At 35.2% G+C, this 27,008-nt stretch overlaps 1 protein-coding gene across 1 annotated transcript in view; it reads left to right on the top strand.

Annotated features, from left to right (window-relative positions):
* Positions 1 to 27,008, top strand: part of ZNF804B (zinc finger protein 804B) — a 488,274-nt gene that overhangs the window by 390,996 nt on the left and 70,270 nt on the right. Inside the window, exon 2 of the mRNA XM_057732211.1 lies at positions 6,207 to 6,350. Within this exon, the coding sequence (XP_057588194.1) occupies positions 6,207 to 6,350 (144 nt within the window). The remainder of the gene's footprint in view (positions 1 to 6,206; positions 6,351 to 27,008) is intronic.

Consider the following 27,008-nt stretch of genomic DNA (forward strand, 5'->3'; position numbering starts at 1 on the left):
TCTTCTTCAGATCCAGGAAGTGGCTGATGTTATACCTACCTGGGCATTGCTGGAAAGGTCTAACTTTGGTAGTGTCCGGTTCAACTTTGGAAAACCAACACTTGATTTTCAACAAATTGTAAGGAGAGCTATTGATTACGGTAAGGCAGGAAAAGCATTGGACATCAATAATCTGTAGTTCTGATTGTGAATCTTTATGCAGTTGCCATCTTCTATTACTTTAGGATAATTCTTCAGTAAGCTCCTTAGACCTCAGAATCTATACTTTTTTAAAGGATTGTTCCAAAAATTCCATATGTTTAGAATCTTACTCATCTATTTATTCTGCCATCATTTCAACAGTTTAATTCCCCATGATATAATTTAACATTGTCATGGTAAGTCACACTATCTATTACATAGTGGGAAAAGCATTCTCTGTTTTTTATTCATTAATTTAACTTATTCAACAAGTGTCTTCTAAGTAACAAGTAATATGCTAGATGCTATGGAATGCAAAGACCATTCCTTTTATAAAAGAAGCCAGTGACATCTTTAGGGAAATCAGTATCAGTAATATTAATGTTAATTAAGGGCATCCAGCACTCTCTTGCCTATGTGTGGAATTTCTAAACAGTCCAAATGTTAAAAACAAATTGTGAAATAAAAACATCTGACAATACTAATTATGGAAACCAAATTTGAATTTCCTGTCAGGGACTGTGCTTTCATATGAGATGGTGGGTTGAAGAGGATAAGGACTCCTGTCACTTGCTCAAATTTTCATCAGGAAATGAAAGTTGCTCTGTAGACTCATAGGAGAATGGTATTATTTTTTTTTAATTTAGTGTCACATGAATACAATGATACCCACACACATAACACAAAGACACATACACACAAGATATCCAAACATCAAGTAGCTACTTTTAACATACACTGGACTAAGTGCTTCCATGAAACTGAACTAATTTTATACTCACAACAATCCTGCAAGCTACTCACTATCCCCATTAATTTATACTGAGAAAACTGAAAACTTATAGTTTAAACTACTGTAAGAAAGAGGCTGAGATTCAAATTAGTTTTCAAAGACTAATTTTTTTCTCTATCACAAAAATAAAATAAATACATGAAGATACCCATATAAAGCAAGTTTTCCATTACCTGATCTATTACAGAGATGCAAGGAGATGACGGGGACCAAAAGAGGGTTTTGAATTGGCAATAGCCACTTGATCAAAGGAGGAGGAAAATTCACTATCTTTGAAAAAGGATTTTATTTGGGGCCAATGTATCAGAACAGGCTAGAGAAATTAGAATTCTTAAAGCAATCTCTTACACATAACAGTGAGAGGTCAAATGTGAACTTTCATGCAAAGAATATGAGTTCAATTCTCAAAGCTCTGAGCTGGTATTACCATTAAGGAGGTATGAAGAATAGCAATTGATTTCTTCTCTTCCTTTTCAATAATCAGGGCATATATTCACAACCAGCAGAAACAGGACTACCACCTTGTATCTTCCTAGTGCCCATCTCTCAGCTTCAAGAGCTTTATAGATTTTTAAAATTATAATCAGTCCTCTTATTCTCTCTGGGAGCTAGGGGCTCTGTATCATCCCAAATCTACCAAAAAAGTTAGCAGAGACAGCTTAGAATTACGCGGTATCTGGATGAAGGCTAAGTAATTAGAGCAGCCATGAGCCTGGTGATTAATAGCTCTGAAGCAGGCAGATCAGAGTCTGAATCCAGTCTCTGTTCTTCAGCGTTGAGCAAATTTCTAGCTGTGGTTTGTGTCTTGCCTTCCATGTCTTTATATGGGATAATAAGAGATGATACTTCATAAAGTTGTTGTGAAGATTAAGGGAGTTAACAAGTGTGAAGTGCTAGGCAGATGTCTGTTTTACAAAGAAAGAGCAGTGGGCTTTAGTGTTTAAGCATCATGAGAATAATAAAAATAATTTGGTAGCAAACATCCATATTTCTAACTAAACACATTACTCTAGTCAGAATACTTGCCACTTTACAGACACACTTGTTATATGCATGAATGTAAAATTCTTAGTGTGAAGAAGTATATTTTCTCTCTTTGCATCCAAAACATTAACTATGACAAGTAATTAATTACTATGGAATTCTTACTGAACTGCAACATAAATGCCCACTGGCAATGCCTAATATTTTAAAAATGACTTTTTAAGATAACTGTCATTTTCAATTTATAATTCATTTTCAACATTTAATGAATCATTGAGAATGGTTAAAAAGTTTTCTTTTATTTCATAAATGTTATTTTTTCTATTAAATAAGCTTCCAAAGTCTCTTCTTCTAGGAAAACTGTGAGAAGGGAAATTTCTATAACTAGCAAATCAATGATAGAGCTATGCATCAAATGTTATAGGTCTAATGTATTATTATGAACTCTATTCACTTTTAATTTTAAAATTTACTGATACTGAGAATAGGTGGCTATTTTGACTCCTTTCATGTTTATTCCACATCTATGAATATATTTAAAGACTGTGTAATTATTTCAGAGAGTAAATCTCACCTTAATTTGCCTTCAAAGCTATTTGACCAGTAAAGGTATCTTGTCATTCAACAAAAAGGCAAGAAATGCCAAGAACTTACAGTGTATCTAATGCTATGTGTTAAAAAAAAAGGGAAAAAAAATCTGACTTTTTCTTCCAATTATTCTTAACTAGTATGAACTGGGTAAACTCTGTAACAATGTATGATTATCAGGGTGTTGCAGTTTATAGTGTTTACCTCTTCACATGTGATGCCCCCATGCCAGACTGTAAAGACCTAGTAAGAGACTGATGATTACAAGTTGCTTAACAAGTGATTCTTGACTGTATAAGTGCTTAATAATAGTGGGATGAACGTGTGGTTAGATGAATGGATGAATGCTTGAGTGGATGGGGCAGTGTGATACAATGGAAAGTATGCCCCTGCCTTACTGTTACCTGATTTTATTCAAATCACGAAAATGCTAAACATCAGTTGCCTCTTCTGCTAAATGGTAGGATTAGACTATGTGATGCCTCCCCTACTAGTCTGAGAACTTTACCCTCCAGCCTTCTGGCATGTACCAACTCAGCTCCATCTCTGTAGACAGTCCACGTTGACACTTGAGAGCAGGTCTACCTTATGCTGAGTAATACCACAGACCACTAGATTATGGTTCTTTTACTAAAAGTCAGCTCAAGCTCCAATCTCAGTTTTCAAGGTTTGCCAAAAATACTTAAGGAATCTTTTTTTTTTTTTTCTCTACAATTCCTCTATCCCTACCCAACTCTTGGCTTGTGGTGTCCTCTGCTTGAGATTTGTACTCTCAGGCCTCAGTTTCCCCATTTCTATTCCCTAGTCACTGCTGCTGGGTTTATGCTTTTACTTCTGGCTTTGAGGGACACATTGGATTGTGAACTCTGTATGTTTTGCTAATGGTATTTATATCCCACCTGTGCATCCTTCCTCTCTTAATAAGGGGACTAGGGTATGCCATGGGGAATATCATTAGTCCCTTAGAGGGAAGAGAAATAGGTATAGCAGCACCATTTCCTGGCAAGAAAAATGAAGCAAGAAAGAAGGTATGTAATTTAGTCTGTTGGCTTTGTAAAATGTGAACATTTATAGGTGACGGTACATGAATAAATATTGGTAGAACTCTCATAAGATTTTTCATTGAGAGTCCTGTATTATAATATTGTAAGTTTTAGAAATAAAAGATGTTTAGATATAGATGCCAAGAGTAACTGGAAAAGCTCCACTCCTGGCCATTGAGCTATTGTCATAAAATCCTCTCCATAATCTGGAATAAAAAGAATACACACTTTTAACTACAGATTCACCCTGAATTCTCAGTCACCACCCCACTCCACCTCCAGTTGACATAGCTGAGGCAGAGTTGCTCAATATCCAAGGCACGTGATGAGTTTTCTGAGGCTGTTGTTCCTGTGTCATCATATAGTAAGAACTACAGGTAAACCAAAGTAGTCCCTTGTTCCAACCAAATCCCTGCAATTATGCTGAGGAAGGGCACAACAAATTTCTAATGCGAAAGACTGAATGAAAAATAACGGTTACCCCTGATTCTGAGCCTACTACATCAAAAGATTTGCTTTACCTCAATGCTATGCTGCTCCCTCAATTATCAAGTGACCACATTATCTCGGTTCTTTGAGCCACTGGGTTTTTGTCTTGAAGTCAGTACTCACGTTCTCTTCACTGGATACATCCTGACAAGTAGCTTTTATTTGCCTCGTTAGCCTAGAATGTAACCGCATTTCTACATCAACTCTCTTAGATAGGCAATCTCGATATTGTAGTCTAGCGTGCTCTTTGTTAATGTTACTCATGTCCTTCCTGCTTCTTGCCATCTGTGTTAGACTCTTGTACTTGGGCTTGAATCATTATGTTCCATGTCTAAATTAATTGTCCCATCACTTCTCTCAACCCTGTGAGAATCTGCCTAAATTCCCTGTGTTTGCTTTCTTGTCTGGGCAGTGATGCCCCTATGATTTAGGTTTATGGCCTAATTTCTTTTTATAGAAGATTAGTCATTTTGGAGGAACAAAGCTAAAATCCATTCTTTATTTTGTTCACCCGTTCTTTAAGCATATTTACTTGGTATCCTCCATGTGCCAGCCACCCTTTTATTTAGGCATTGGGATAATAGAGAAGAACTTGCAGAATGATAGGAGGCATGAATATGTAAGCCAACATTATCCATTAATTTACGTAATGCATATTAAAAAAGCACCTATTCTGGGCTAGACAACATGTTTGGCACAGTGGACACAAAAATGAATAAAACAGTTCCTGCCTTCAAAAGATTTATGAGAGCCATAGACATGAAAACAACTCCTTTAATATCATGTGGCATGTCTGCTAATAGAATTAAAGAGGGTAATATGGGAGCATGGGTTGATACAAATGACACTGATGAGGTAGGAAGGAGCTTGTATGGTAGGTATATCAAAGGACTGGCCTTAAAGGGAGGTGGTAAAACACAGCTGTTTGTTAACAAGGGTGCGAGGCATTGGTTATTTGAATTCAAATCCCTTCTGCACTTGCTAACTTTGTGACCACAAGCGTGTGATCTCTCTCAGTGCTGGTTGATGCAACTATAAAATGTAGATTAAAACAGAACTTATTTTTATAAGGTTGTTGTGAGGAACAGATGAGATAATTCATATACTTAACCTAATACCTGTCACATTGTTTACGCTTGGTAAGCATTCATCACTATTATTCTATAGGCAATGAGAGGATATTCAAGAGGATTTTTAAGCAGGGGAACGATGTGCCCAAAATTCTCTTTGAGATAGAACATAGTCAAAATTTTAAGCTTAATAATTTTGAAAACTGTGCATTACACTTATTGGCAGTGTCCAGCAGGAGCTGATGCCTGCAGAAGAAACTTAGGCTGGAGTTAGAGATTATGGATATTAAAGCTCTAACTATAGTATACATGGGGTTACCCAGCAAGAGTGTGGGAAGTGGATAAATCAGTTGGCTGAAGATGGAATTGTGTGGAATACAAAAATGTAAGGGGAATATCAAAGAAAGAAATGTCTACGAAAAAGACAAAGTAATGGTCATAGATGATCGTAGATGTGTTTAGTAATAAGCAACATAATGGAGACTTTCTCCTCCTTGAAATGTCATGGAAAAGGCTTCTCTGAGCGGGCAAAAAACTGGGTGTTGGTAAAGGAGTATAAACTCACCAATTTAACGAGGTGGGAAAGGCATTATGTGAAGAGAGAACAGTAAGTCCCAACACATGATCTCAGGAAGGCTAAAATACACGAAGCAGTAGGTGAACAATATAAAACAATGCAATCAATGTCACAATAAAATATTGTGGAGAGGTCGTACAGTGTTTGAGATGGGTCACTGGCTAGACAGAGGAAATGTGGGTGAGTATTCCAGTTAGGTGAGTCAGCAGAACCAACCTGGAAACGGGAGGTGAGAAGAAGAATGAGTAATGACCATACTGCAGCAGAGGGCTCCTTTAGGATAAGTCCTTATGTGTTTATTGCTAACTCAGGGATAAGGCCAAGCTGAAAGTTGCTTCCACAGTGCCATGAATTTCTGAAATGTAATGAGTCTAACCATATCTTTTTAGTCACAGTAAATTAAATACCAACTTGATTAACATGAGATCTGGTTATGCTATCAAAGAGAAATATAACCAACATTTTTGCCTTTTTTTTTAAAGGATTTTCCAGAAAAGGAGAAGTCCACAGCAAAGGCCCTGGAAGATGTAAAGGCGAACTTTTATTGTGAATTATGTGACAAGCAGTACCACAAACACCAGGAGTTTGACAATCATATTAATTCTTATGATCACGCTCATAAGCAGGTAAGCACAGTGGGATATATCCTTCATAGTCCTGGATTTATACCTTCAGGACACAATATATGCAACTGGCCTTATTTATCCTCATCTAAGTTGCTGAGATAAAAGCATTTTATACCTTTTGTTTTTGTTTTTTTTTTTTTCTCAAAGGTTGTGTTTTCTGTTTAAATATTAGGTGAAATACTTTTTCCTAGAAGGAATGTAAAATTGTAGGTTAACTTACAGATGATCCAAGAGTAGATTGATATTTATTTTAGAATTATATTTGTGGGGAAACCAGGACCCAGTAAAATAGAGCTAGATTCAAAACCACCTAGCTAATTTGAGTGGCAGAACTAGAACACTGGACCAGTACTAGGACAGAATCTACCATAGAGGTCTTTCAAGAGTTCCAAGGTATAGGGAATACTAAGTCTTTGGGGAAAAAATTCTCAATAAAAGTTATATTTTCCCAAGAATACTCTTTTAGGAGAGTCAAAGTGGTTACTGAATAAATGAACCATTGCAAACAAAGAAAGAAAGAAAATCTCAGACAAAGGCAAAGCTGAGGAGTAATAGCAGGTATAAACACTTCACATTTCATTTCTTTTTCTTAAAAGGATACACACACACACACACACAAATCAGTGTAGATATTCTATACATAGAAGCTAAGATTCTCTCTTTCTATCTGTCTGTGAAAGAGGAGGTGATGGTTCTCATCTGATAAATTTTATCCTTGCTGCAGGAGGTATGAGAATATTAGCCCCTTAGTAATTAGGAGTGTTAAATACTCCCTAGAAAGAAATCATACATGGCCAGAGGATTGTCATTAAGAGCTGAGAAGGTGCACACTTCTAATATCTTTGAATATATGGGTCAGTCTTTTTATAATCTAGACCTACAGTATTTATTCAGAGTGAACAGCAATACAGATTCTAACATCACTAATATTTATTGAGCACATATAAAATATACGACTTTGGGAGAGGCAAGACAGAGTTTCTATCTTTAAAGATACAGCATGCATGTATAATTGACTGGATGTCTCTGAGAAGAGCAAGAACAATGGGATAAATTGTTTAGGACTGTGATTCCCAAATCCTAGTGTGCATAATCATCACTTTGGAACCTGCTAATAATGCAGATTTTCAGATTCTCCTTTAGATATTCTAATTCAGTAGTTCTAAGATGGGGCCCAGGAGCATGTATTTTGAAATGATACAAAATAGAATTTTTCAATCACATATAAAAATGAACTATGTGGCTACCATCTGACTCCAGCAACAATCAGTCTTGTTTCATTTACAGCACCACCACTCACTCCCCTGCCAGTGCCTCCACCATGCATTATTTTGAAGCAAATTCCAGATGTATCATTTCATCTGAAAGTATTTCAGGATGTATAATGATGCTTAAACAACATAGCCATCATCACACCTAAAATTTAACAGTATCTTGATATCAGTGGGTGGTCTTGTTTCCTCATTTGTCTCATAAATGATTTATAAATTTGGGTTTGTTGAAATCAGCATGCAAACATATCACACTTTTGGTTGACACATCTTTAAGTTTCTTTTAATATATATTTGAACTATAGGTTTTTCACAACCTCTTTAAATTTTACTCCTTGCAATTTATTCGTTAAAAAACTGGATTATTTTACACATTTGAGATTTTGCTGTACACAACCCAGTGTTGTCTTTGTACATTTTCTGTGTCTTCTATATTTCTTTTAAACTTGTTGTTACAGATAAAATCTGGTTAAATGCAGGTTCACATTTTTTTATTGGCAAAAATATATTAGAGGGTGTGTTGTGTCTCTCCATAAGGAGGTATATGATGTCCAGTTTTCTTTCTTTTTATGACATGAAGTTGGATCAGTGGGTTCAGGTACTATGGCCTTGATCCACCCATCATTAAGCACCCCACCAACCTTTTCCATTAATGGTTCTTGTATCCATAGATGATCATTTGCTTAAATCCATTACTTCATTTGGAATTATAAAATGATGATTCTAATTCTATCATCCTTTTGCATTTATTAGATAGAATATGTCTATAAAGGCAAACTTCCCAAAAGCATCACCCAAGGTGAGTTTTATGTAGGAGTGCTTCAGGCTGAATATTAAGACAAAAGTCACTCGGGAGATTCAGAGAAATAAGTGACCATGGGAGGTCTTAGGGGATAGTGACATTTGATCTGTGTTTTCAATGTGCATAAGTAAATGTTGAAAAAGAAGCTCAAGAAAGAATGGCATTCTTGAGAGTGGAAACACAGGGAACTAAGGTGAGGAAATGGAGAAGTAGGAGGCCTCTTCTGAAAGCAGTAGAAAGTATTGGACTACCAGAGGGTGAATTTTCCACACTTCATCTGTAGTCTATAGCCTGCCTTTCACTCTGGAATTCTGCCTCATCCATTTCCCTTTTTATCACTTTCCTCAATCTTATTTCCATTGGCTTTTCAACATGTTGATAAAACAACCTTTCCTCAATCTTTATATTCCATCTTTTTGGCCCATTTCTGTTTTTCTTTAGGCTTACTAGCATTCTAACATTCCTAGGCATGCTCCTTGTTCAAACAGTGATTGAGTTTCCACTATGTGCCACTGTGCTGGTTGTGGAAAATGGACAAATATGATCCCTAACTTCAGGGGGCCTGTAATCTGACTGGAGAGCCTGTAATCTATCTAATCAATCTTTAAAATACATTGATTTAAATATTGTCAAAATTGTATATCTAGGATACTAAGAGAACATATAAAAATTATTTAAGAATGAGATGACAAGTGAGTTAGAACTCCTAAAGAATGAATTAGAAGTTAGCCATGTTAGGGACTTCCCTGGTGACACAGTGGTTAAGAATCTGCCTGCCAATGCAGGGGACATGGGTTCGAGCCCTGGTCCTGGAAGATCCCACATGACGTGGAGCAACAAAGCCCACATGCCACAACAACTGAGCCTACTCTCTAGGGCCCGCAAGCCACAACTACTGAGCCCACGTGCCACAACTACTGTAGCCGTGTGCCTAGAGCCCTTGATCTGCAACAAGAGAAGCCACCACAATGAAGAGCAGGCCCTGCTCACCACAACTAGAGAAAGCCTGAGGAGCAGCAAAGACCGAATGCAGCCAATAATAAATAAATTAATTAATTAATTTAAAAAAAGGTAGCCATGTTAACCAACCAAGAATGGAAAGTCCTTTATGGTAGAAAAGCTATATCAAGACATGGGGATAGCTATAAAGCATCACCCACACACAGAGAAGCTGCAAAAGTTTCACCCTGACCACTAAAGCCACCATCAGTCTCCTGGGGAGCTCTTTAAAAATCTTTGAAAGTATCCCACATTCGTCCCATTCTTCTCTCTCAATAGACATTGTTCGCCTTCTTCCTTTTGCATTCTCTTTTCACCATTCATATTTAATCTCACTCCTGATTCTTTGCTAGCAACTTCTAACTGGACTCCCTGCCTCCAATATTTTCCCTGCTCCACACCAAACTATCCATTTACAGCCAGACTGATCTTCCCAAGCTACCATATTTATTCTATCACTCCGCTCCTTAGAAATCTTCAATGGCTGATGGCTGACTTTTTAAAAAGTCTGAATTACTTAGTCTGTCATTCAAAATGTCCACAGTTTGGCACGGGCATCCATTTCCAGATTTATCTCCTGCAACCCCAGAATCTCCCTAGTTTCTTAAAAGCTTCATTACGCTTTCCCACCTGCTCATTTTGGCTCATAGTCTTCCCTCTGTCTGGGATGCCCTCCCATTTTGTGGCTGTATTCCAATATATACTTCAGTAGATTTAATAGATAGGCTGACAACTTATATCTAGATACAGAAAAAGCTGAGCTCTCGTGGTAAGCTGATTTAACAGCATTTTCCAGATTCCTTTTGATCAACACATTAATATTGTACAGAATTTTGTACATGCTGCCCACTTTGGGAAACTTTGGAATAATTAAATTTGCCATAGACCTCATAAGACCGCTTTCTTGGATGAATGTTGAAATATTCCATCTAAAGATTTATTTTGGCCCAAAATATTTTGAAAATTACCTGATTTATAAATGGAGCTGAGTTTACAATTTGCCTTCTAAATGAAACTGAATACTATGTACAAAAAATAGGAAATATGCACTAAACGTCTTTTTTTTTTAATTTCAGATCCCGAAGCTAAACATGTCTATTTGGTTCTTGCTTCAGTAAGGGTGCTTCTTGGTTGTGATGCTGATTATAATGGTGGCAGTGGGGATTCGGCTGAGAGTATTTTCTGGCCTAAGTAATATGAACAATTGCCTTAATTTTATTTTCCATGTGGATTCAGAGTAAATATCTGGCTTCTTCCGTTGAACTTGCAACAATATGGTCTTTTGGTACACTTAGACGTGAATCCAAATTCACATGGAATTAATTCTATTACTCATTAATAAAATAGTTTAAAACTAGAAACAGGGTAATAAGAATTCTTCTCTCTACTTTCCTTCTCTCATTTTTAATTACTCAGGATCCTTCAGTTTAATAAGTGATTTCTAAAGCTTTTGTGTTGCTTTGTGTCTATATAGCAGTCCTATGTGTTTGTTTTATTGCAAAGATTATATTATTCAAAGATTTATTGTAATTCTAGGGAAGTACGCTAACACATAACCTAACAGAATAAAGTAAAATAATCTGGGATTCATAGCTTTAAACTAATTCCATTGGACATTTAATAATGTTTTCTATAATTTAATAAAAATTGAGATATGTTTCTTGTAGAAAACACCTTATCAGCAACAAAGTTGATTTTTTTTCTATTTCTTCAACAAAGAAAAAAATGAATTTTTCTAGTTTTGACAACCACATTCTCTATGTAACTCATGTTTTTGGAAATAACTCAATTGTTTTAGCTATTGCCTTGAACTTCTTAAAATTCTGTGTAAATGCTGAGCATTATTACTAAAGCAATTTGACTGTGTATACAAATTACAATCGCTTGGATAAAGAGAGTATTGTAACTATTAATACAGCTAACATGTCAGTAACAGTTAATTCCTTCTGAGACTACCAAATCATAATCCCTTTCTCCGGATTCTTAGCTGCAAAGGCATAATACTGAAACAAATAATACACATCCTCACAAGCAGCACAAGTCTCTCCTGCCCTAGAGACACTGGCTCATCTCAATTTAGAAAAAACAAATGAGCCAGATCCCCACACAATTAACCCATAAAAATACCTTCAATAATAAAAAACAAATCCACTTTCAGATCCTCCACGTGTGACACTTAATCCTCCTAATCTTCCTTTGCTTCACAATAGGACTTATTTTCACTCAGGAGGAGCTGTTCACTTCTCAAGCCTGGATTTGAACTCCAACTGATTCATTCTTAAAATATTGTTTTGGGTTCTCCCCAACTCTACATGCTCAAGATAAAATAAGTAAAACAGAATTATCTTTTGTCATCTTGACTCCAAGGGGAAAAGATTCCCAGAGCTGCTAAATGAATTCAATCCAATTACTCTTGCTTTGTTTCTACAATTTGATTTATATTTTATCCAAATATTGCACAATGATACATTTCAGCATAGTATATTTAAGCTGCTACTCATCTTAATATGGCAACAGGATTTAAAAGTATAGTTGATTTGTAGGGTTGGCAAGATTGAAGAAGAAATATAGACTGCAGTGTCTAGAATGAACACTCTCAGAACCGTAAATGTTGGTAAAATAGAATAATACTTACTTCCTGCTGTATTTTTCATTCTTTAAACCCAGGTTTCTGGTAGATTTTATAGTTCTATATCTCCACCCCACCTCCAAGAATTATGCAGCAGTAATTGGAAACTCTATTAGCAAAAAGTACAAAAGAATCAAAACTGATATTAGCTTCTGGATCATAATTCAACTCTTCTAAAATACTGCTTTCACCCTGGCTAAGAGGCTTTTTGAGCTCAAGGTTAGCTCCTAACTGAAAAATAAATTAAAAATCTATGTTCTGGCTCTTTCTGTCTGTCAGATTTCCTACCCTAGGACGTTTGCCATATCTCTTTCTACCAGAGATGTTACTTCAGATGACTTCCAACTTTGATTCCTCTCTTCATTTGTGCCTTAGCTCAATGTCACATCTTCTGCAGGGTCTTCCTTTTGCATCCTAACTCAAGCAGTCAGTTGCCAGTTCTCCAGATTCTAATATCCTGTTGTTCTAATACCCCATTGAGTCAATAGTGGTTGGAGTTAACTTGTACTGGCCCTCCAGAGCCAATTGTTTAATACTCAAGACTTCTGTGAACTGGTTCTTAAACCAGTGGTAGCTTGAAATCAGCTATTGTGGGAGATCCATAAACACTACAAATAGGGCTTTGTATGCTTCACTTGATTTTTCCATAGAGTTGATAAACCAGTACACTGTTGTTAACACTATATTAAAAAAAAAAAAAGTTACTTACTTTTTGAAATTTTTCTCCTTACCACCTTCCCTGCCATTAACTCCACAAAGAAAAGAGCAGGGCATTGTTAGCTCTATTGGTCACATATCCCTGTATTTCTAGAACTTAAAGCAGGTCTAGCACATAGTAATGATGCAATAAATATTTTTCTTAGATGAATGAGTAGCTGAATAAGTGAGTTTCTAGAACTGACCATGCTACTCTGTTCTACATCAATATATTCATCCATTATTGATTAATCACTTTTTCCCCCTAGTTTTATTGAGATATAATTGGCATAGAGCACTGTATACATTTCAGGTGTACACGATGATGATTTGATTTACATATATTGTGAAATGATAACCACGTAGGTGTTATTGACTCATTTGTTTTTGTACTGAGTTGTGTGAGTTCTTTATATATTTTAGATACCTCTGATCAGATGTATGACTTGAAAATATTTTTCCCATTTCATAGACTATCCTTTCACTTTGTTGCTGGTTACAATTACTCTTTGGGCACTGAAGCTATGAATTCAGTCTGCTAAGATCCAAGTGCTGGTTATTGTAAGACCCCTGACTCCACTTCTCTGTCACAGTAAGATTCCCAATGGTTGAGCCCTGTAGGTTCCCCTTCCAACCTGGGGCAAGATCAGAGTAGGGGCTCCCACAAAGTGACCCACAATGCTGGGGGTAGAGGTTGGTTGTCCCCCCTGGGTTCTCTTTGCCCACTGGAGAAACTGGAGGCTGAGGGGAGACCTCTCTGTGTGGTGCTGCACTGGTCTGGGGGAGGGGCAATGCGATCAGCATGTAACTGCTTCTCTCACCTTCTAATTCAGTATTTTGGTCTCTGTGGTGCAAGGGGTGATTTAACCTCACTCTTGTGTTCTAGGATTTTCTCAGTGGTGTCTTGTTCTTGAATAATTATTAGTTGTTCTTCTCATGAGGGGGAACAAAGTCAAGAACCATCTATGCCTCCATCTTGGTGATGTCATTCCTTAATCACTTCTTAGGTAGATAAGAGTGAATACTATAGGAAACAAAATTCGTTCTCTAATCCCAGGTTCTTTATAGTTATTGAACAAAGCCTTCATGAAAACACATTTTTATAATTTAAGAAAATACTTGAGCCCATATTAATGCTAATGTAGTGTTCCACCTAAAGAATTTTAGACTTTACGGGAAATTGCTAGTTTTCAAGGGTTTTTAAGCAAGCAAATGATATTATCAGATGTGTGATTTAGAAGAAAAAGCCTAAAAGCAATTTAAGGTTTGGAATACAAGGAAGAGAGCTTGGCTCTGCAGTCAGATGAGAGCCTGACAATCCAAGAGAGACAACTGATGTATTTACAGCAGTGACAAGAAAAGGAAGGGAGAGGGGTACATTCAGAAGACTGCCAATGGCTTACAACATAGGAACACATGGTCTACATCACTTGTGATCATGTAAATACAAACTTGGAGAGTTTTTCAAAAAAAGGCATCAAATATGCAAAAAGAATGACACCACCCAGTCTTTACATGATGTGAGATAATAGATACTGTTAAACATTGCTTGTGGCAATATAACTTGTTTCAATCTTTTGATGTTCAGTTTTGGATTATTTATCAAAAGACTTAAAATGTGAATTTTTCCTATTAACAATTCCATCTGGCATGTATCTAGGAAAATAATCACATTAATTCCAACGATATATACATAAAGATATTTAAAATAGAAAAACACCAGAAGCAATCTAAACACACAATGAAAAGAGAATGGCAGATGCACACAAACTGAAATGCTGTGTACAAATTAAAATTACATTTTGGATCTATATTTTATACAAAGTTAATTCTTAAAAGGAATGCTTGGATACCTCTTTATATTAAAAATTATAGAATACATAAGTATGGAACATTGAGTAATAGTATTTAATTACAATTTGGTCAATATCTTTTTAGATAAGTTTCTAAATACTTATCAAATCATAAACTCATATAAAAAATAAGCATAAAATGTGATTATTTATACACGCTATTCTGCCTTCATATTTTTTTCACTTATATCTTGTCAATCCATAGGGATTTGTATTTCATTGTGTTAAGTTAGTGCTCAGTATTTATGTCATTGTGACTTGTAAATATTTTTTTATGTGATCCTCATAAGGTACTATGATTACTTTATAATTACTTTGTAATTATATTTTCTTAAACAAGAAAAAACACCTGTTTTTTCCTGGAGTTAGAAACTGCCTTATTCTTATATTTGCTCCATTAAAAAAAAAATCATTGCCTGTTTCTAATTCATCTCTGAACTATTTACCATATATAAGGAAAAAATCTCATTACAAAACTTCAGATAAATGAAATAATAGATCAGTCCTGGTACAGCCCTTCCCCTTCTGGTGAAGTCCTCTGTCTTTCTGCTCCAGTGTTATCAGGTTGCCCTCCAAACCTGCTGCACAGCTGTTCTTTTGGGACTTCTCTTTAGTATCATCCTATGAATGCTTTTATTTCCCTCCTAGATTGTATTCCTTGTTTCCTTAATCTCATAACCTCCTGTATCTTATTTTATTTCCTCCTTTTGGGGGAACCTATTCTCCAGAAGCTTCCTAAGAAAGAATACACACAAGGTAAAATTTGGGGGCCTTTGTCTATCAGTAAATATATATGTGTCTATTCTACGCTCACATTTTTTTGTTTTTCAACTGGGTTTTAGCCTCTGGTGTTGCTGTTCAAAAGTTGTATGTCATCTTGGGTCTTAATACTTTTTATCAGAAACTTTTAGACTTTCCTCTTCATCATTTTTTTTAAATATATGGAAATTCTTTTTTTTAAATTAATTTATTTATTGACTGCGTTGGATCTTCATTGCTGCGTGGGCTTTCCCTAGTTGCGGCGAGCAGGGTTATGCTTCATTGTGGTTCGTGTGCTTCTCATTGCGGTGGCTTCTCTTGTTGTGGAGCACAGGCTCTAAGCGCACAGGCTTCAGTAGTTGTGTCTCATGGGCTCTAGAGAGAAGGCTCAGTAGTTGTGGCACACGGGCTTAAGGATTTTTGTAGCATGTGGGATCTTCCGGAACCAGGGCTTGAACCCATGTTGCCTGCATTGGCAGGCAGATTCTTAACCACTGCACCACCAGGGAAGTCCTTCCTCTTTCCTCAGTGCCTACTATGTACCAGACACTACTCCAAATATTAGGAATATGTTTAGAAACCGACCAATCATATTTATCCTCTGGAGCTATTATAGTGAGTGTGGGAGAACAGAAAATAAAGATATAAAATAATAAAATATATAGGACATGGGATGATTCTACCTGCTATGGAGGAAACTTTGAGTGCTGTGGGGCAAATAGGATTTTAATTAAGGGTTTCAGTGAAGACCTTAATGAAAAGGTAAAAATAAACAAAAATCTAAAAGATATAAGGGAACAATCAATTATAGCCATCTATCTGAGGGACAGTATTCCAGGCAGAGGGAATGCCCAGTGCAAAGTTTGAGAAGTGATGTATGGTGCTCCAAAGACTCCTAATAGGTTAACATCCTACAGTGATTTGCTTTGATATGAATCACCTCTCAGTTACTGTGCAGTGAACCCTGTGAGGTAGTTCAATTTGGAAAGTCATATTGTTTGTTTTGGGAGGTTTTAAAAAATCATTCATTAGATAATCTCCTCCTCTATTCTTTCTTCTCTTTCAAAATCCTCTTATTTGGATTTTAGAAGTCCAACATAAATCTTCCAAATCTTACAATTTTCTATGTATTAGTCTTTATATCAACATAAAGATTTTCACAGTTTCCCAATTTTTCTGCTGAACATTTTGTTACATTGTATGTATGTGTGTGGGGGGGGGGGTTAAGAAAAAGAGAGAGAAGAGAGTGAGAGAACGAGCGAGGGTTTGGTTTTACCTATGGTTTACATGCTAGAGGTCTTCCTCAAATATCTTGTAGTACTTGGCTGTTTATCTGACTTCTTGTTCATAACTGAGAGAACAAAAATTTGATTGGAAGGTTTATGTGTGTGGGTTGAGTTTGGCAGGTATGTTAGGGCAGTAATTCATTATTTTCAACGAGTGACCTCCAAATGTCAGCATCTATGGATCTTCCAAAAGACATAAACAAAAAGAAAACTTGGAGTCTTACCAGTATGAAATTTCCATTTAATCTCCTCATTTAAATGGTCTTCTAGTTTAGCCCTAAGATGAATCAGGTGTTCCTAAGACTAGATCCTACACTGATTTACTTTCTCTAGAGAGCAAGCCTCCGTCTTCTGCCAGAATAGGCTAGGGACCTGATAGCTCATTTGTTCTTTTGTATACCTAAGCCAGTTCCCCTATTTCTAGTCCCAGGCTCTACTTTTCCAGTTCGGCTTCTGTAGCAGGGCTTTGCTGGATTAATGTCAGTGTATCCTCACCTCAGCCCTCTGGTCTACCTTGTCTGTTATGATGCGTATCTTCCTTCCCCTCCTTCTCTTCTCCCTCCCTCTCTCTCTCTCCCTCCCTCCCTTCCTCTCTTTCTTTTTTACCCTGTAACCCACTACCTCCTTTATTTCTTAGTAAAATAGGACCAATGCTATCTTCCTCAGAGAGATATTGTAACAATTAAATTAAAAAATGCATGATAACCCCTAACCCAGTGCCTAGCATAAGTACTCAACAGAGCTGGTGGAGGCATATTTTATAAGGTATGCTTTCCAAGAGAAGCTAGAGGGCCATTTCTCAAGAATATTGTGTGAGTAATTCTTTCCTCAAAAAGAGACTAAACTGAAAAACCTCTAATTTATCTTTAATCTCTGAAATTATGATCGTATAAATTTGTAGTTAAATAAAACTTTCTCTCATTTAATTTAATCTTAGGCCTGGACTAGGCAGTGAGGGAAAAAATAATTTGCTACTGCTATTAGGTCCCTGGAGCCATAACATCTAGCTGACATTTTACTTTCTGAACATAATTTAGCAACTTCACTTTGATGTAGATCAGATGTCAGACAGCATGAAAAACTCTGCAGCAGAGTCGTGGTTCTGTGCCTTGTGTATGCTTTTTGTGTTGGCAGATCTACAGGTTTCCTTTTCCTATCCTATACTTTAGTTTTTTCAACTTATATTCCAGCTTCTTGACACAATATTTCAGCATATTATGACAGTTCCATACCGAATGAATTTTGCGTGAAATTAATTCTGCAATATTTAAGAATCCCATTGTTCAAGATTTATAAATGACAGCATTATCTTCTTTACCTATTAGGTATTATTATCTATTGAGTATCTAGTACTAGAGGAGCTCCTCCCTATAACAATATAAATATGAATTAACTCTTGGTAATTTAAGTAATAAAATAATAACCAGTATAATAAAATAGCCAAAGTCTTCCAGAGCTGTAGGTCAGGCCTGAGCTCACTGCCCACACATGCTAATGATGAGACCAGAAGGTAGAAAGGGGAGCAATACTTTATATGTAAATCAGTTTTAATTCATTGTTCCTCTCCTATAGTTATATAATTCTGCCAGTCATATATGACGTTCATTCAGTAATTCACTCTTTCTTGCATTTGTTCAAACATCATTTGTGCTAGGAACTGGGTATTCTATAAATATAAAAATAAGTAAGCACTTCCAGTTTCTGGCCCATCATATCTGGAGCTTGGAACTTGTCACTCCCATCCACATAACCGGAAAAAAAAAGTAAACAAATTGAAAATCAGCAACTTTTCTTTGATCCGTCAGAGATCTAAGGTTGCAGGGAAAATTGGTCCCTTAAAAACCAGAGAGACAGACAGGTAGATACAGGGAATCAAACAGGAAGTGTGGGGATTCTGAAGGAATCAGTTCCATTTACCCAGTACGTCATGTCTGGCTTTCAAGAAAATAATTGCAAGACATAGTAAAAGACAAAAAATACAGTTTGAAGAAAAAAGATCAAGAATCAGCACAATACTCAAGTATGGCAAACTTGTTGGAGTTATCAGATTGGGAATTTAAAACAGCTATGATTATTTTGCTAATGATTCTAATGGAAAAAGTGGATAACATACAAAGACGGGTGGGTAATGAAAGCAAAGTTATGAAAACTCTAATAAGAAATCAAAGGAAATGTTAGAAATTAAAAAAAAACTGTAGCAGAAATGAAGAATGCCTTTGGGGGGCTCATCAATAGATTAGACATAGCTAAGGAAAGAATTAGTGAGCTTGAAAAAAAATGCTAATAGATACTCCCAAAACTGAAAGGAAAAGAGAAAAAGTGAAAAGGAGAAAACAGAATATCTAAGAATCTTGGGAAAATTACAAAAGGCATAATTATATGAGAAGAAAGGAAAAAAACAGGATATTTGAAGTAATCATGACTGAGAATTTTCCAAAATTAATTTTAGACAATAAACTAAAGATCCAGGTAGCTCAAAGACACCAATCAGATGCTCAAAGACAAAATACAAACACACACACATACCCCATATCATTTTCAAACTTCATAAAATCAAGAACAAAAAGAGAACCTTGAAAGAAGCCAGGGGGAAGTGGGAAACATTTTAGCTATAGAAGAGCAAGGATAGGAATTACACTGGACTTCTCCTTAGAAACCACACAAACAAGCAGAATAGGGTGAAAGATTGCAGTGTTGAAAGAAAAAGTTAGCAATTTAAAATCCTGTGTCCAGTAAAATTGTCCTTCAAAAGTGGTGGCTAAATAAACACTGTCTCAGACAAACAAAATCGTGGGATTTGTTGCCAGTAGACCTATCTTACAAGTGTTCAAATAAATGCTTCAGAAAGCAGGAAAATATATATGTCAGAAACTCCATCTATATAAAGAAAGGAAGAGTATTAGAGAAGAAATAATGAGGGTAAAATAAATCTTATATTTTCTTATTCTTAACTGATGTAACAACTAACAATATATTCAAATAATAATATCAATAATGTATTCAGTAATTATAGCTTATGAATGAGAGCCATGAATGACAATCATATTGTAAGGGACAGCAGCGAGGAATTGGATATACTGTGTTTTAAGATAATTACGCTACACAGGAAGTAGCTGGAGTGTTATTTGAAGGACTTGGATTAGTTGTAAATGTTTTTTACAAACTCAAGGGAAAGTGCTGAAAGAACTTAAAGAAGTATAATTGATATGCTAAGAAAGGAGAAAAAAATAGACTCATATAAAAATCCCAGTTAAGACTAGAGAAGGCAGGAAAAGCAGTGAAAGGCAAAAACAAAAAATAAAAAGAACAAGAGCAGTGAATAGAAAAGAGTCTCAAGTATGGTAGATATTAATCCAACTATATCGATAATCACTTTAAATGTTAATGTTCTGCATTCATCAATTAAAAGACCGAGACTGTCAGAGTTCATTTAAAAAAAGAGAGAGAATCAAATATATTTTGTTTGGAAGAAACCCACTTTAAATATAAAGACACATTAAAAGTAAAGTGATGGAGAAATATATGCCATGCTAATACTAATCAAAAGAAAGCTGGAGTAGCTATATTAATTTTGGACAAAGCTTCCATTAAAGTAAGGAAAGTTATCAGGGATAAAGATCAGCCTTACATAATGATGAAGAGGTCAAAACACCAAGGAGACAACAATATTTCATGTGTATGTGCCTAATAACAGAGCATCAAAATATGTGAGACAAAATCTGATAGAACTGCCAGGAGAAATAGATAACCCACTATTATACTTGGAGATACTAACACTTCTCGGTCAGTAATTGATATATTGAACAGGAAGAAAATCAGTAAGATCGTGGTTGAACTGAATGCTGTCAGATTCAACTGCCATCTGACAGAATACTTCATCCACCAGTACCCTTTTCAAGCTCACATGGAACATTCACCAAAATAGACCATATTCTGGTCATAAAACATGAGTGAACAAATTTGAAAAAAAAAGTAGAAATCACACAAAATATGCTCTCAGATCAAAATGAAATTAAAATAGAAATCAATAATGGAAAAATACTAGAAACCCCCTCCCCTCAATAATTGGAGATGAAACGAGATATTTCTAAATAATATGAATCAAAGAAGAAAGTCTCAAAGAAAAAATTTAAAATATTTAACCTAAGTTAAAATAAAATATGATTTATCAAAATTTTTGGGCTGAAACCAAAACAGAGCTTAGAAAAAAACATTAAAGCATTGAATGTTATATTAGAAGAAAGATCTAAAATCAATAAGCTTCCACCTTAGAAAACTACAGAAAAAAAGAGCAAATTAAATCCAAAGTAAACAAAAGAAAATACATATAAAAATTAGAGCAGAAACCAATGAATTTAAAAACAGGAAAGCGATAAAGTCGATAAAACCTAAAGCTTGTTCTTAAAAAAGATCAATACACTTGATACAACTCTAACCAAGTAACTTAAAAAAAGAGAGACAGAAGACACAAATTACTAATATTAAAAATGAAAGAGGAGCCATTTATACTGATCTCATGGATATTAAAAGGATAATAAAGGAGTATTACCAACGAGTATATGCCTACAAATTTGATAACCTTTTTTTTTTTTTTTTTCTAAAGGTTTTTCACCAATCCTGAATCTTTAGAGCAACTGTAGCAATGGCTTTCATGACGGTAATTCTATGGCAGAACCAAAGAAATTATGGCAGGGTATAAATATATGTGGTTGTATGTGTTACTCAGAAAGTAATTCTGGGCAGAACAATAAGTGGATAGTGAAGTCTTCTTTCGATAACCAGAAATTTGAGGTGTTCTTGGTAAGTATGAATATAGTCATTTCATTTGCAGTTTAAAGACATATCCCTGTGCTTTGGTCCTGTGAAAGAAACAAACAATTAAGCTCATCTCAGTGTGGAGATGGGCTTCTGTTTAAGGAGTTGGTTTGGAGGAACACTAAAAAACACAGCCAAGATTTTTCTTAAGAAGTAGTTTTATGTCTATTACAGTGCAGAGAGTAAAATCCTCAATATTCTATGAGGGAGTTTGACTCAATTTTAGACAGAAAAGTGTTAGAAATGAGGTCTGATCTGTTTGTAAAAAGTGAACTGTATTTTCAGCTTAGCCATAAAGTCAACTTAGTCAATAACCATTAGAATTTTTAGCTCAATAATATAGCTTTCTGATTTATACCCCAAAATGAACTATAAAACACATACCTAGCTAATATAATGAGCTTGTTCTCAAAGTGGAATTATTAAATACAAGCCAATTAATGATTGAAGTATGTAAACTTACATTTATGCTTTTTGTTTGGAATTATTATTCTGTAGTGGATTTTTTCCCCTTTTCTTTCTTTTTTAAATTGTGGTAAAATCCCTTTTGTTTTTATTTTGTTTTGTTTTTTATAATTTTTATTAGAGTATAGTTGATTTACAATGTTGTGTTAGTTTCAGGTGTACAGCAAAGTGAATCAGTTATACATATACATATATATACTCTTTTTTAGATTCTTTTCAGAGTATTGAGTCATTACAGAGTATTGAGAGTCATTACAAAGTATTGAGTAGAGTAGTCTGTGCTTATTAGTAGGTCCTTATTAGTTATATATAGTAGTGTGTATAAGTCAATCCCAATCTTCCAATTTATCCCTCTCCCCCCATATCCCCCCTGGTAACCATAAGTTTGTTTTCTACATCTGTAACTCTGCTTTGTAAATAAGTTCATTTGTACCATTTTTTTTTTAGATTCCACATATAAGCGATGTCATAGGATACTTGCTTTTGTCTGATTTACTTCGCTCAGTATGATAATCTCTAGGTCCATAATAGAGATTATTACTTTTAAATAGCTTTTGTGAATGTCAAGACTTCAATTTTTTTCCCCAGATCTTTATTGTAGTATGTTTGCTTTACAATGTTGTGTTAGTTTGTGCTGTACAACAAAGTAAATCAGCTATATTTATATATATCCCTTCCCTCTTGAGCCTCCCTCCCACCCTCCCGATCCCACCCTTCTAGGTCCTTTTGTTTTGTAATAATCAGTCCAATGGGAGGAAGTATATGAAAACGACTATGAGTAAAAGAATTCTTGTAATCAGACTAAGTTCTAACCCTAGATCTAATAATCTACTCAACCTCTTTAAGCAGTAAATGACACCTACTTCATAGGATTTCCAAAAAATTAAATATCATAATAAAATTCCTCAACACAGTGCTTGATCCAAATAAATATAATTTCTATAATAAAGCTTTTTTAAAAATCTGTATATAATAGAATCTTAATCTTGCTCTTTTCTTTTGGGAGTGTCAGTTTTCTAGCTCATCAAATATCATCAAATGACAAACCTAAAAATCAAAAAGATAATCAAATTTTTCTTTGCTGGAAATTGCTATCTGATAGGTCCAAAGAAATATCAAAGAATCTGAATCTTAAAGACTTTTGAGGCTTAAAAGTTTTATAAGCATTAGCAGACAGTGTATTGAGCATTCATTTCTTTTACCATAACCAGATATTCTTCATAGTGTCAAAATCTAACAAACGAAATGAGATTTTTCCACTAAGTAATGGTGATAAATATGGGCTAAATCTATAAGAAAGTCTGAATGATCGTCAGACTTTATGGAAGTCCATATGTTCAATGCATCATTAAAGAAACTGAAACACATTTGAGGTTCAATTTTGAATAAGCTAATGTGCACAAAATTTGAACAGTGTAAAAGATGCCCTTTACCAAAAAAATTCTGAATCCAGACATATAACTGAAAAAAATAACTTAATTGGCCATAATACTAACAGTCATGGTTACTTGTTCTTCAGAACAGTTTTTTTTTTTTTTTTTTTTAGCAATTATGGATAACAAAGTTATTCTTATACAGTAAAAACCTGATGACTGTCTTAATTTGGGCCAACATAATTATTTTGAAGAACTGAACAATTGGCAAGACTGAAATAAAATGGTTTTCTTTTTCTTAATTTTTTTCTGAAGTTATTACAAAATATTGGCCTTATTGGCTATATATAATATTGGCTATATAAAATGATTTTCTTAACACTTACCACAATGTGTACTCAGAACAACTGTTTAGTAATAGGTATTAAATGCATATTATTAAAAAGTAAAAATTTTTAAATATTTTGAATCAAAGCTACCCTTTAAAACAACTTTCATTCTGAATAATTAATTGGGAACCATATGTATTTTTAAAGCTGATTCCCAAGTTTGTGTAATATCTTAAATACAAATCAAATTATAATGTGTTGTGAGGCTAACTGCATTTGCCAGTGACCTTAATGGGTACATTCTTATTATTGTTCAGCCTTCGAATGAAATTCAACTTAACAAATGTTCCTTTTAGCCCCTACCATTTGCCAATATCTGCCCAAACTGATTCAAGACGAAAATCAGAGGAAGACGTGTCTCTAGTCTTCAGGAAGCTGATGTATGCATGATGACCAGCTATCCTGGTTTTCATTTTTGAAACTGGTGAAAAGAAACTGTGAGGTGCCTACAAGAATGAGGTGAAAAGAGGAGAGTGAGTAAGACAAATATCCACATACTTCTAATATACTAAAGCCAAATATTATGACAGTTACAAAATTTTCCATGGTGATTGAAAGACGGGGAACAAGATCAATAGGCAATTCACTACTGTACAGCAAATGTCCACTCATATATAAGGAGAGAATTGATTCTCTCTCAAGATGATGAAAAGTGGAACTTTCCAGTTTATCTGAAGCACATGTGACATTTAACTGGTCACTTAGTATTATTAGAAATTCATGTTTTATTATATTCATTTTTTGGCGAACTACAAGGCTTTCAGGATCCTAGACTGTAGTGAGATTTTAAATTATCTTTGTTTTATATATTCACTATATATAATGAATTCATTCATTATAAAAGAATTATATATATCATATATGTAATTATATAATTATATACAAGCATACATAATTTTAGTTTTATAAAATATTTTCTTATATTTCAGAGCTGGTGCTATTATATAAGGAAATGAATGTGGCTTAATTTAGTAAATTACATCTCACAGTATATTTTTTTGCAGTTCCATTGAAATGTTCTGATGAGTAATTTTAGAATCCTGCAGCCTTATTTTTTGGGTTAGGATATTGTTTTCTAATTAATTAATTCTTAAAATTCAAATCTATTTTTCAGACTTTATATGCTAAACATCAGGAAGGATTTTAACACTGTTAAGGACATAAAGGTAATGTGGAAAGTGGGCAGACTGCCAGGCCTGAGTCTAAAATTGTGACTCCACCACTAATGAGCCATGAGAATTTGGGAAAGTCACATACTTCCTCTTGGTTTCAGTTCTTCATCTGAAAACTGTGGTAATAATACCTGTCTCCCTTATCCCATAGGGAAAGAGTAATTGTGAAGAAGTTTAGGAGGGCTCTAAAAATATAAGGTGTTATGTAAACATGAATAACAAAACATGTATAGCTCAATATTTATGTGGAACTTGTAATTTTCAAAATGTACACTAAAAATCTTAGTTGGCTAGAAGAAAATATGCTTACAGCTGACTCAAGAGCGTGGAAGAGCCTGACACAGTGAAAAGGCCTTGTTTTCACAGTCAGAAGATGTAGGGTGGTTCCCTGGCTCATTCACTTTTTAGGTTTGTTTCAGCCAAGTCTTTCAAGCTTAATGAATCCCTTCAGTGTCCTCAGAAGTGAAGTGGGGCCTGAAGACTGGCCCCATCCACCAGAGAAAGTTGATATGATGATGAGGATGTAATTTGATGCATATTAAAGTCCTCCATCAACTCCCAAAGAAAAAAAACAAACTTTTTCTCATCTTGACTTTCAAAACAAATCTAGCTGTATAGTATCTTAGATCGAGGCAGGAAGTACAGAGATGGGAATAGTCCAGAAAAGCTGGGGTGAGGTAAGTAGTGGCTTCCAAGCCCAAGTCAGATCATCAGAATCTTAGGTTCAAAGGTGGGGATGCTCCAGAGAAGGTGGACCACAGGACTTCCTGTCATGAAGTTTTCTGACTATTCCAGTTATTCAGTGCATGCTGACTGCTGCCAGCATGACACTATGTGTTTCTGAGAAATTATGGCACCAAAGAACTATAATAGGCAATCCTTACTTTCAAGGCATTTACAACCCAGGCAGAGATATGATAAGTAAACAAAAAAACTGTGATAAGAATAAAGCTTTTAAACCACTCATCAAGTGTCACAAAGAATAAACTATTAAATGAAAAATGATGAATTGATTAAATAGGTACTTTTCAAAGAAGGCTGACTCAAAGGAAGCTCTTTAAACAAACAAACAAACAAACAAACAAAAAAACTAGAGATCTGACCTGAGTGTATCTATCTATAAAAGGGGAGAACCAAATCGGGGGAAGTGAGGTTCAATATGCAAGGGTGATTGGGGATGAGGGAATAGGAAAATAGAACAAGAAGTTTTCAGTAGGCAAAGTGGCATTAGATCCAAGCATGAGCAAAGCAGATTTGGAAAGGAAGAGGGGGCAGAACTCTGAGAACAAGGGCATTAGTAGAAGACTGTTTATAGAGATGCATATTTTGAAACGTAGAAGAGCAAGACGAAGAAGCTTATATCTTAGCATCCTGATTTTTGGAACCTTTTACTGAACACACACGCCTAAATCATGAAACTACTAGTTGTCCAAACAAAGGGTTGTGATAAGTTAGTGGGTCATGAGACATTATCAGGTCATCAAATCATTTCAGTGGGTTGCAACTTGTATGTTAAAAAATAAAAAAGAATAAAACTGAAAATATTAGAATACACTACATTTTTTGAGTCGACTTTGTTTCAAGAAATTTTGTTGCTGTTAAATGTATATGTATGGGTATCCTGGGTCATGACATAAAATAGATTTTTTTTCTGTGGAGTGTAATAAAAAAATCCAAAAGTCACTGAACTGCAGAATCTCTATGAACTGAATAAAAATGTTGCCAAGAGGCAGATAGAGCTGGGATACAGTTTGCTGATTTAGATCACTGGGCTAGTGAGCACAATGTCCTGCCTTTCTCTAATGGTTCCCAGGAAGCCAGAAGTACAGATAAAGGGGCTCATGATGGTGATCAAAGGTTAGAAATTGGGCCCAGTGGAGGCAAAATTGTTTGTGAAGTGAAGATATCCTAGTGGCTGCTGAGGCTTGGTCTAAGGTGGCAGACCTGAGTTTCTAGACTAGTGCAGGCTGATCGTCTATTTTTAAACAGCTTTAGCTGTTACAAATTATTTTTCCCATTGAACCTCAAGTTTACCTTCTTTTAAGGTCTACTTGTACCACCTATGGTCCTCTCTTCTGGTGCCACACTATAAATCTAATCACTTCTGTATGATAAGGAGTTTTATGTATTTGAAAAAATAGCTGTTATT

The sequence above is a fragment of the Hippopotamus amphibius genome, chromosome 4, assembly GCF_030028045.1.
Source record: "Hippopotamus amphibius kiboko isolate mHipAmp2 chromosome 4, mHipAmp2.hap2, whole genome shotgun sequence".
NCBI classification, from domain to species: Eukaryota; Metazoa; Chordata; class Mammalia; order Artiodactyla; family Hippopotamidae; genus Hippopotamus; species Hippopotamus amphibius.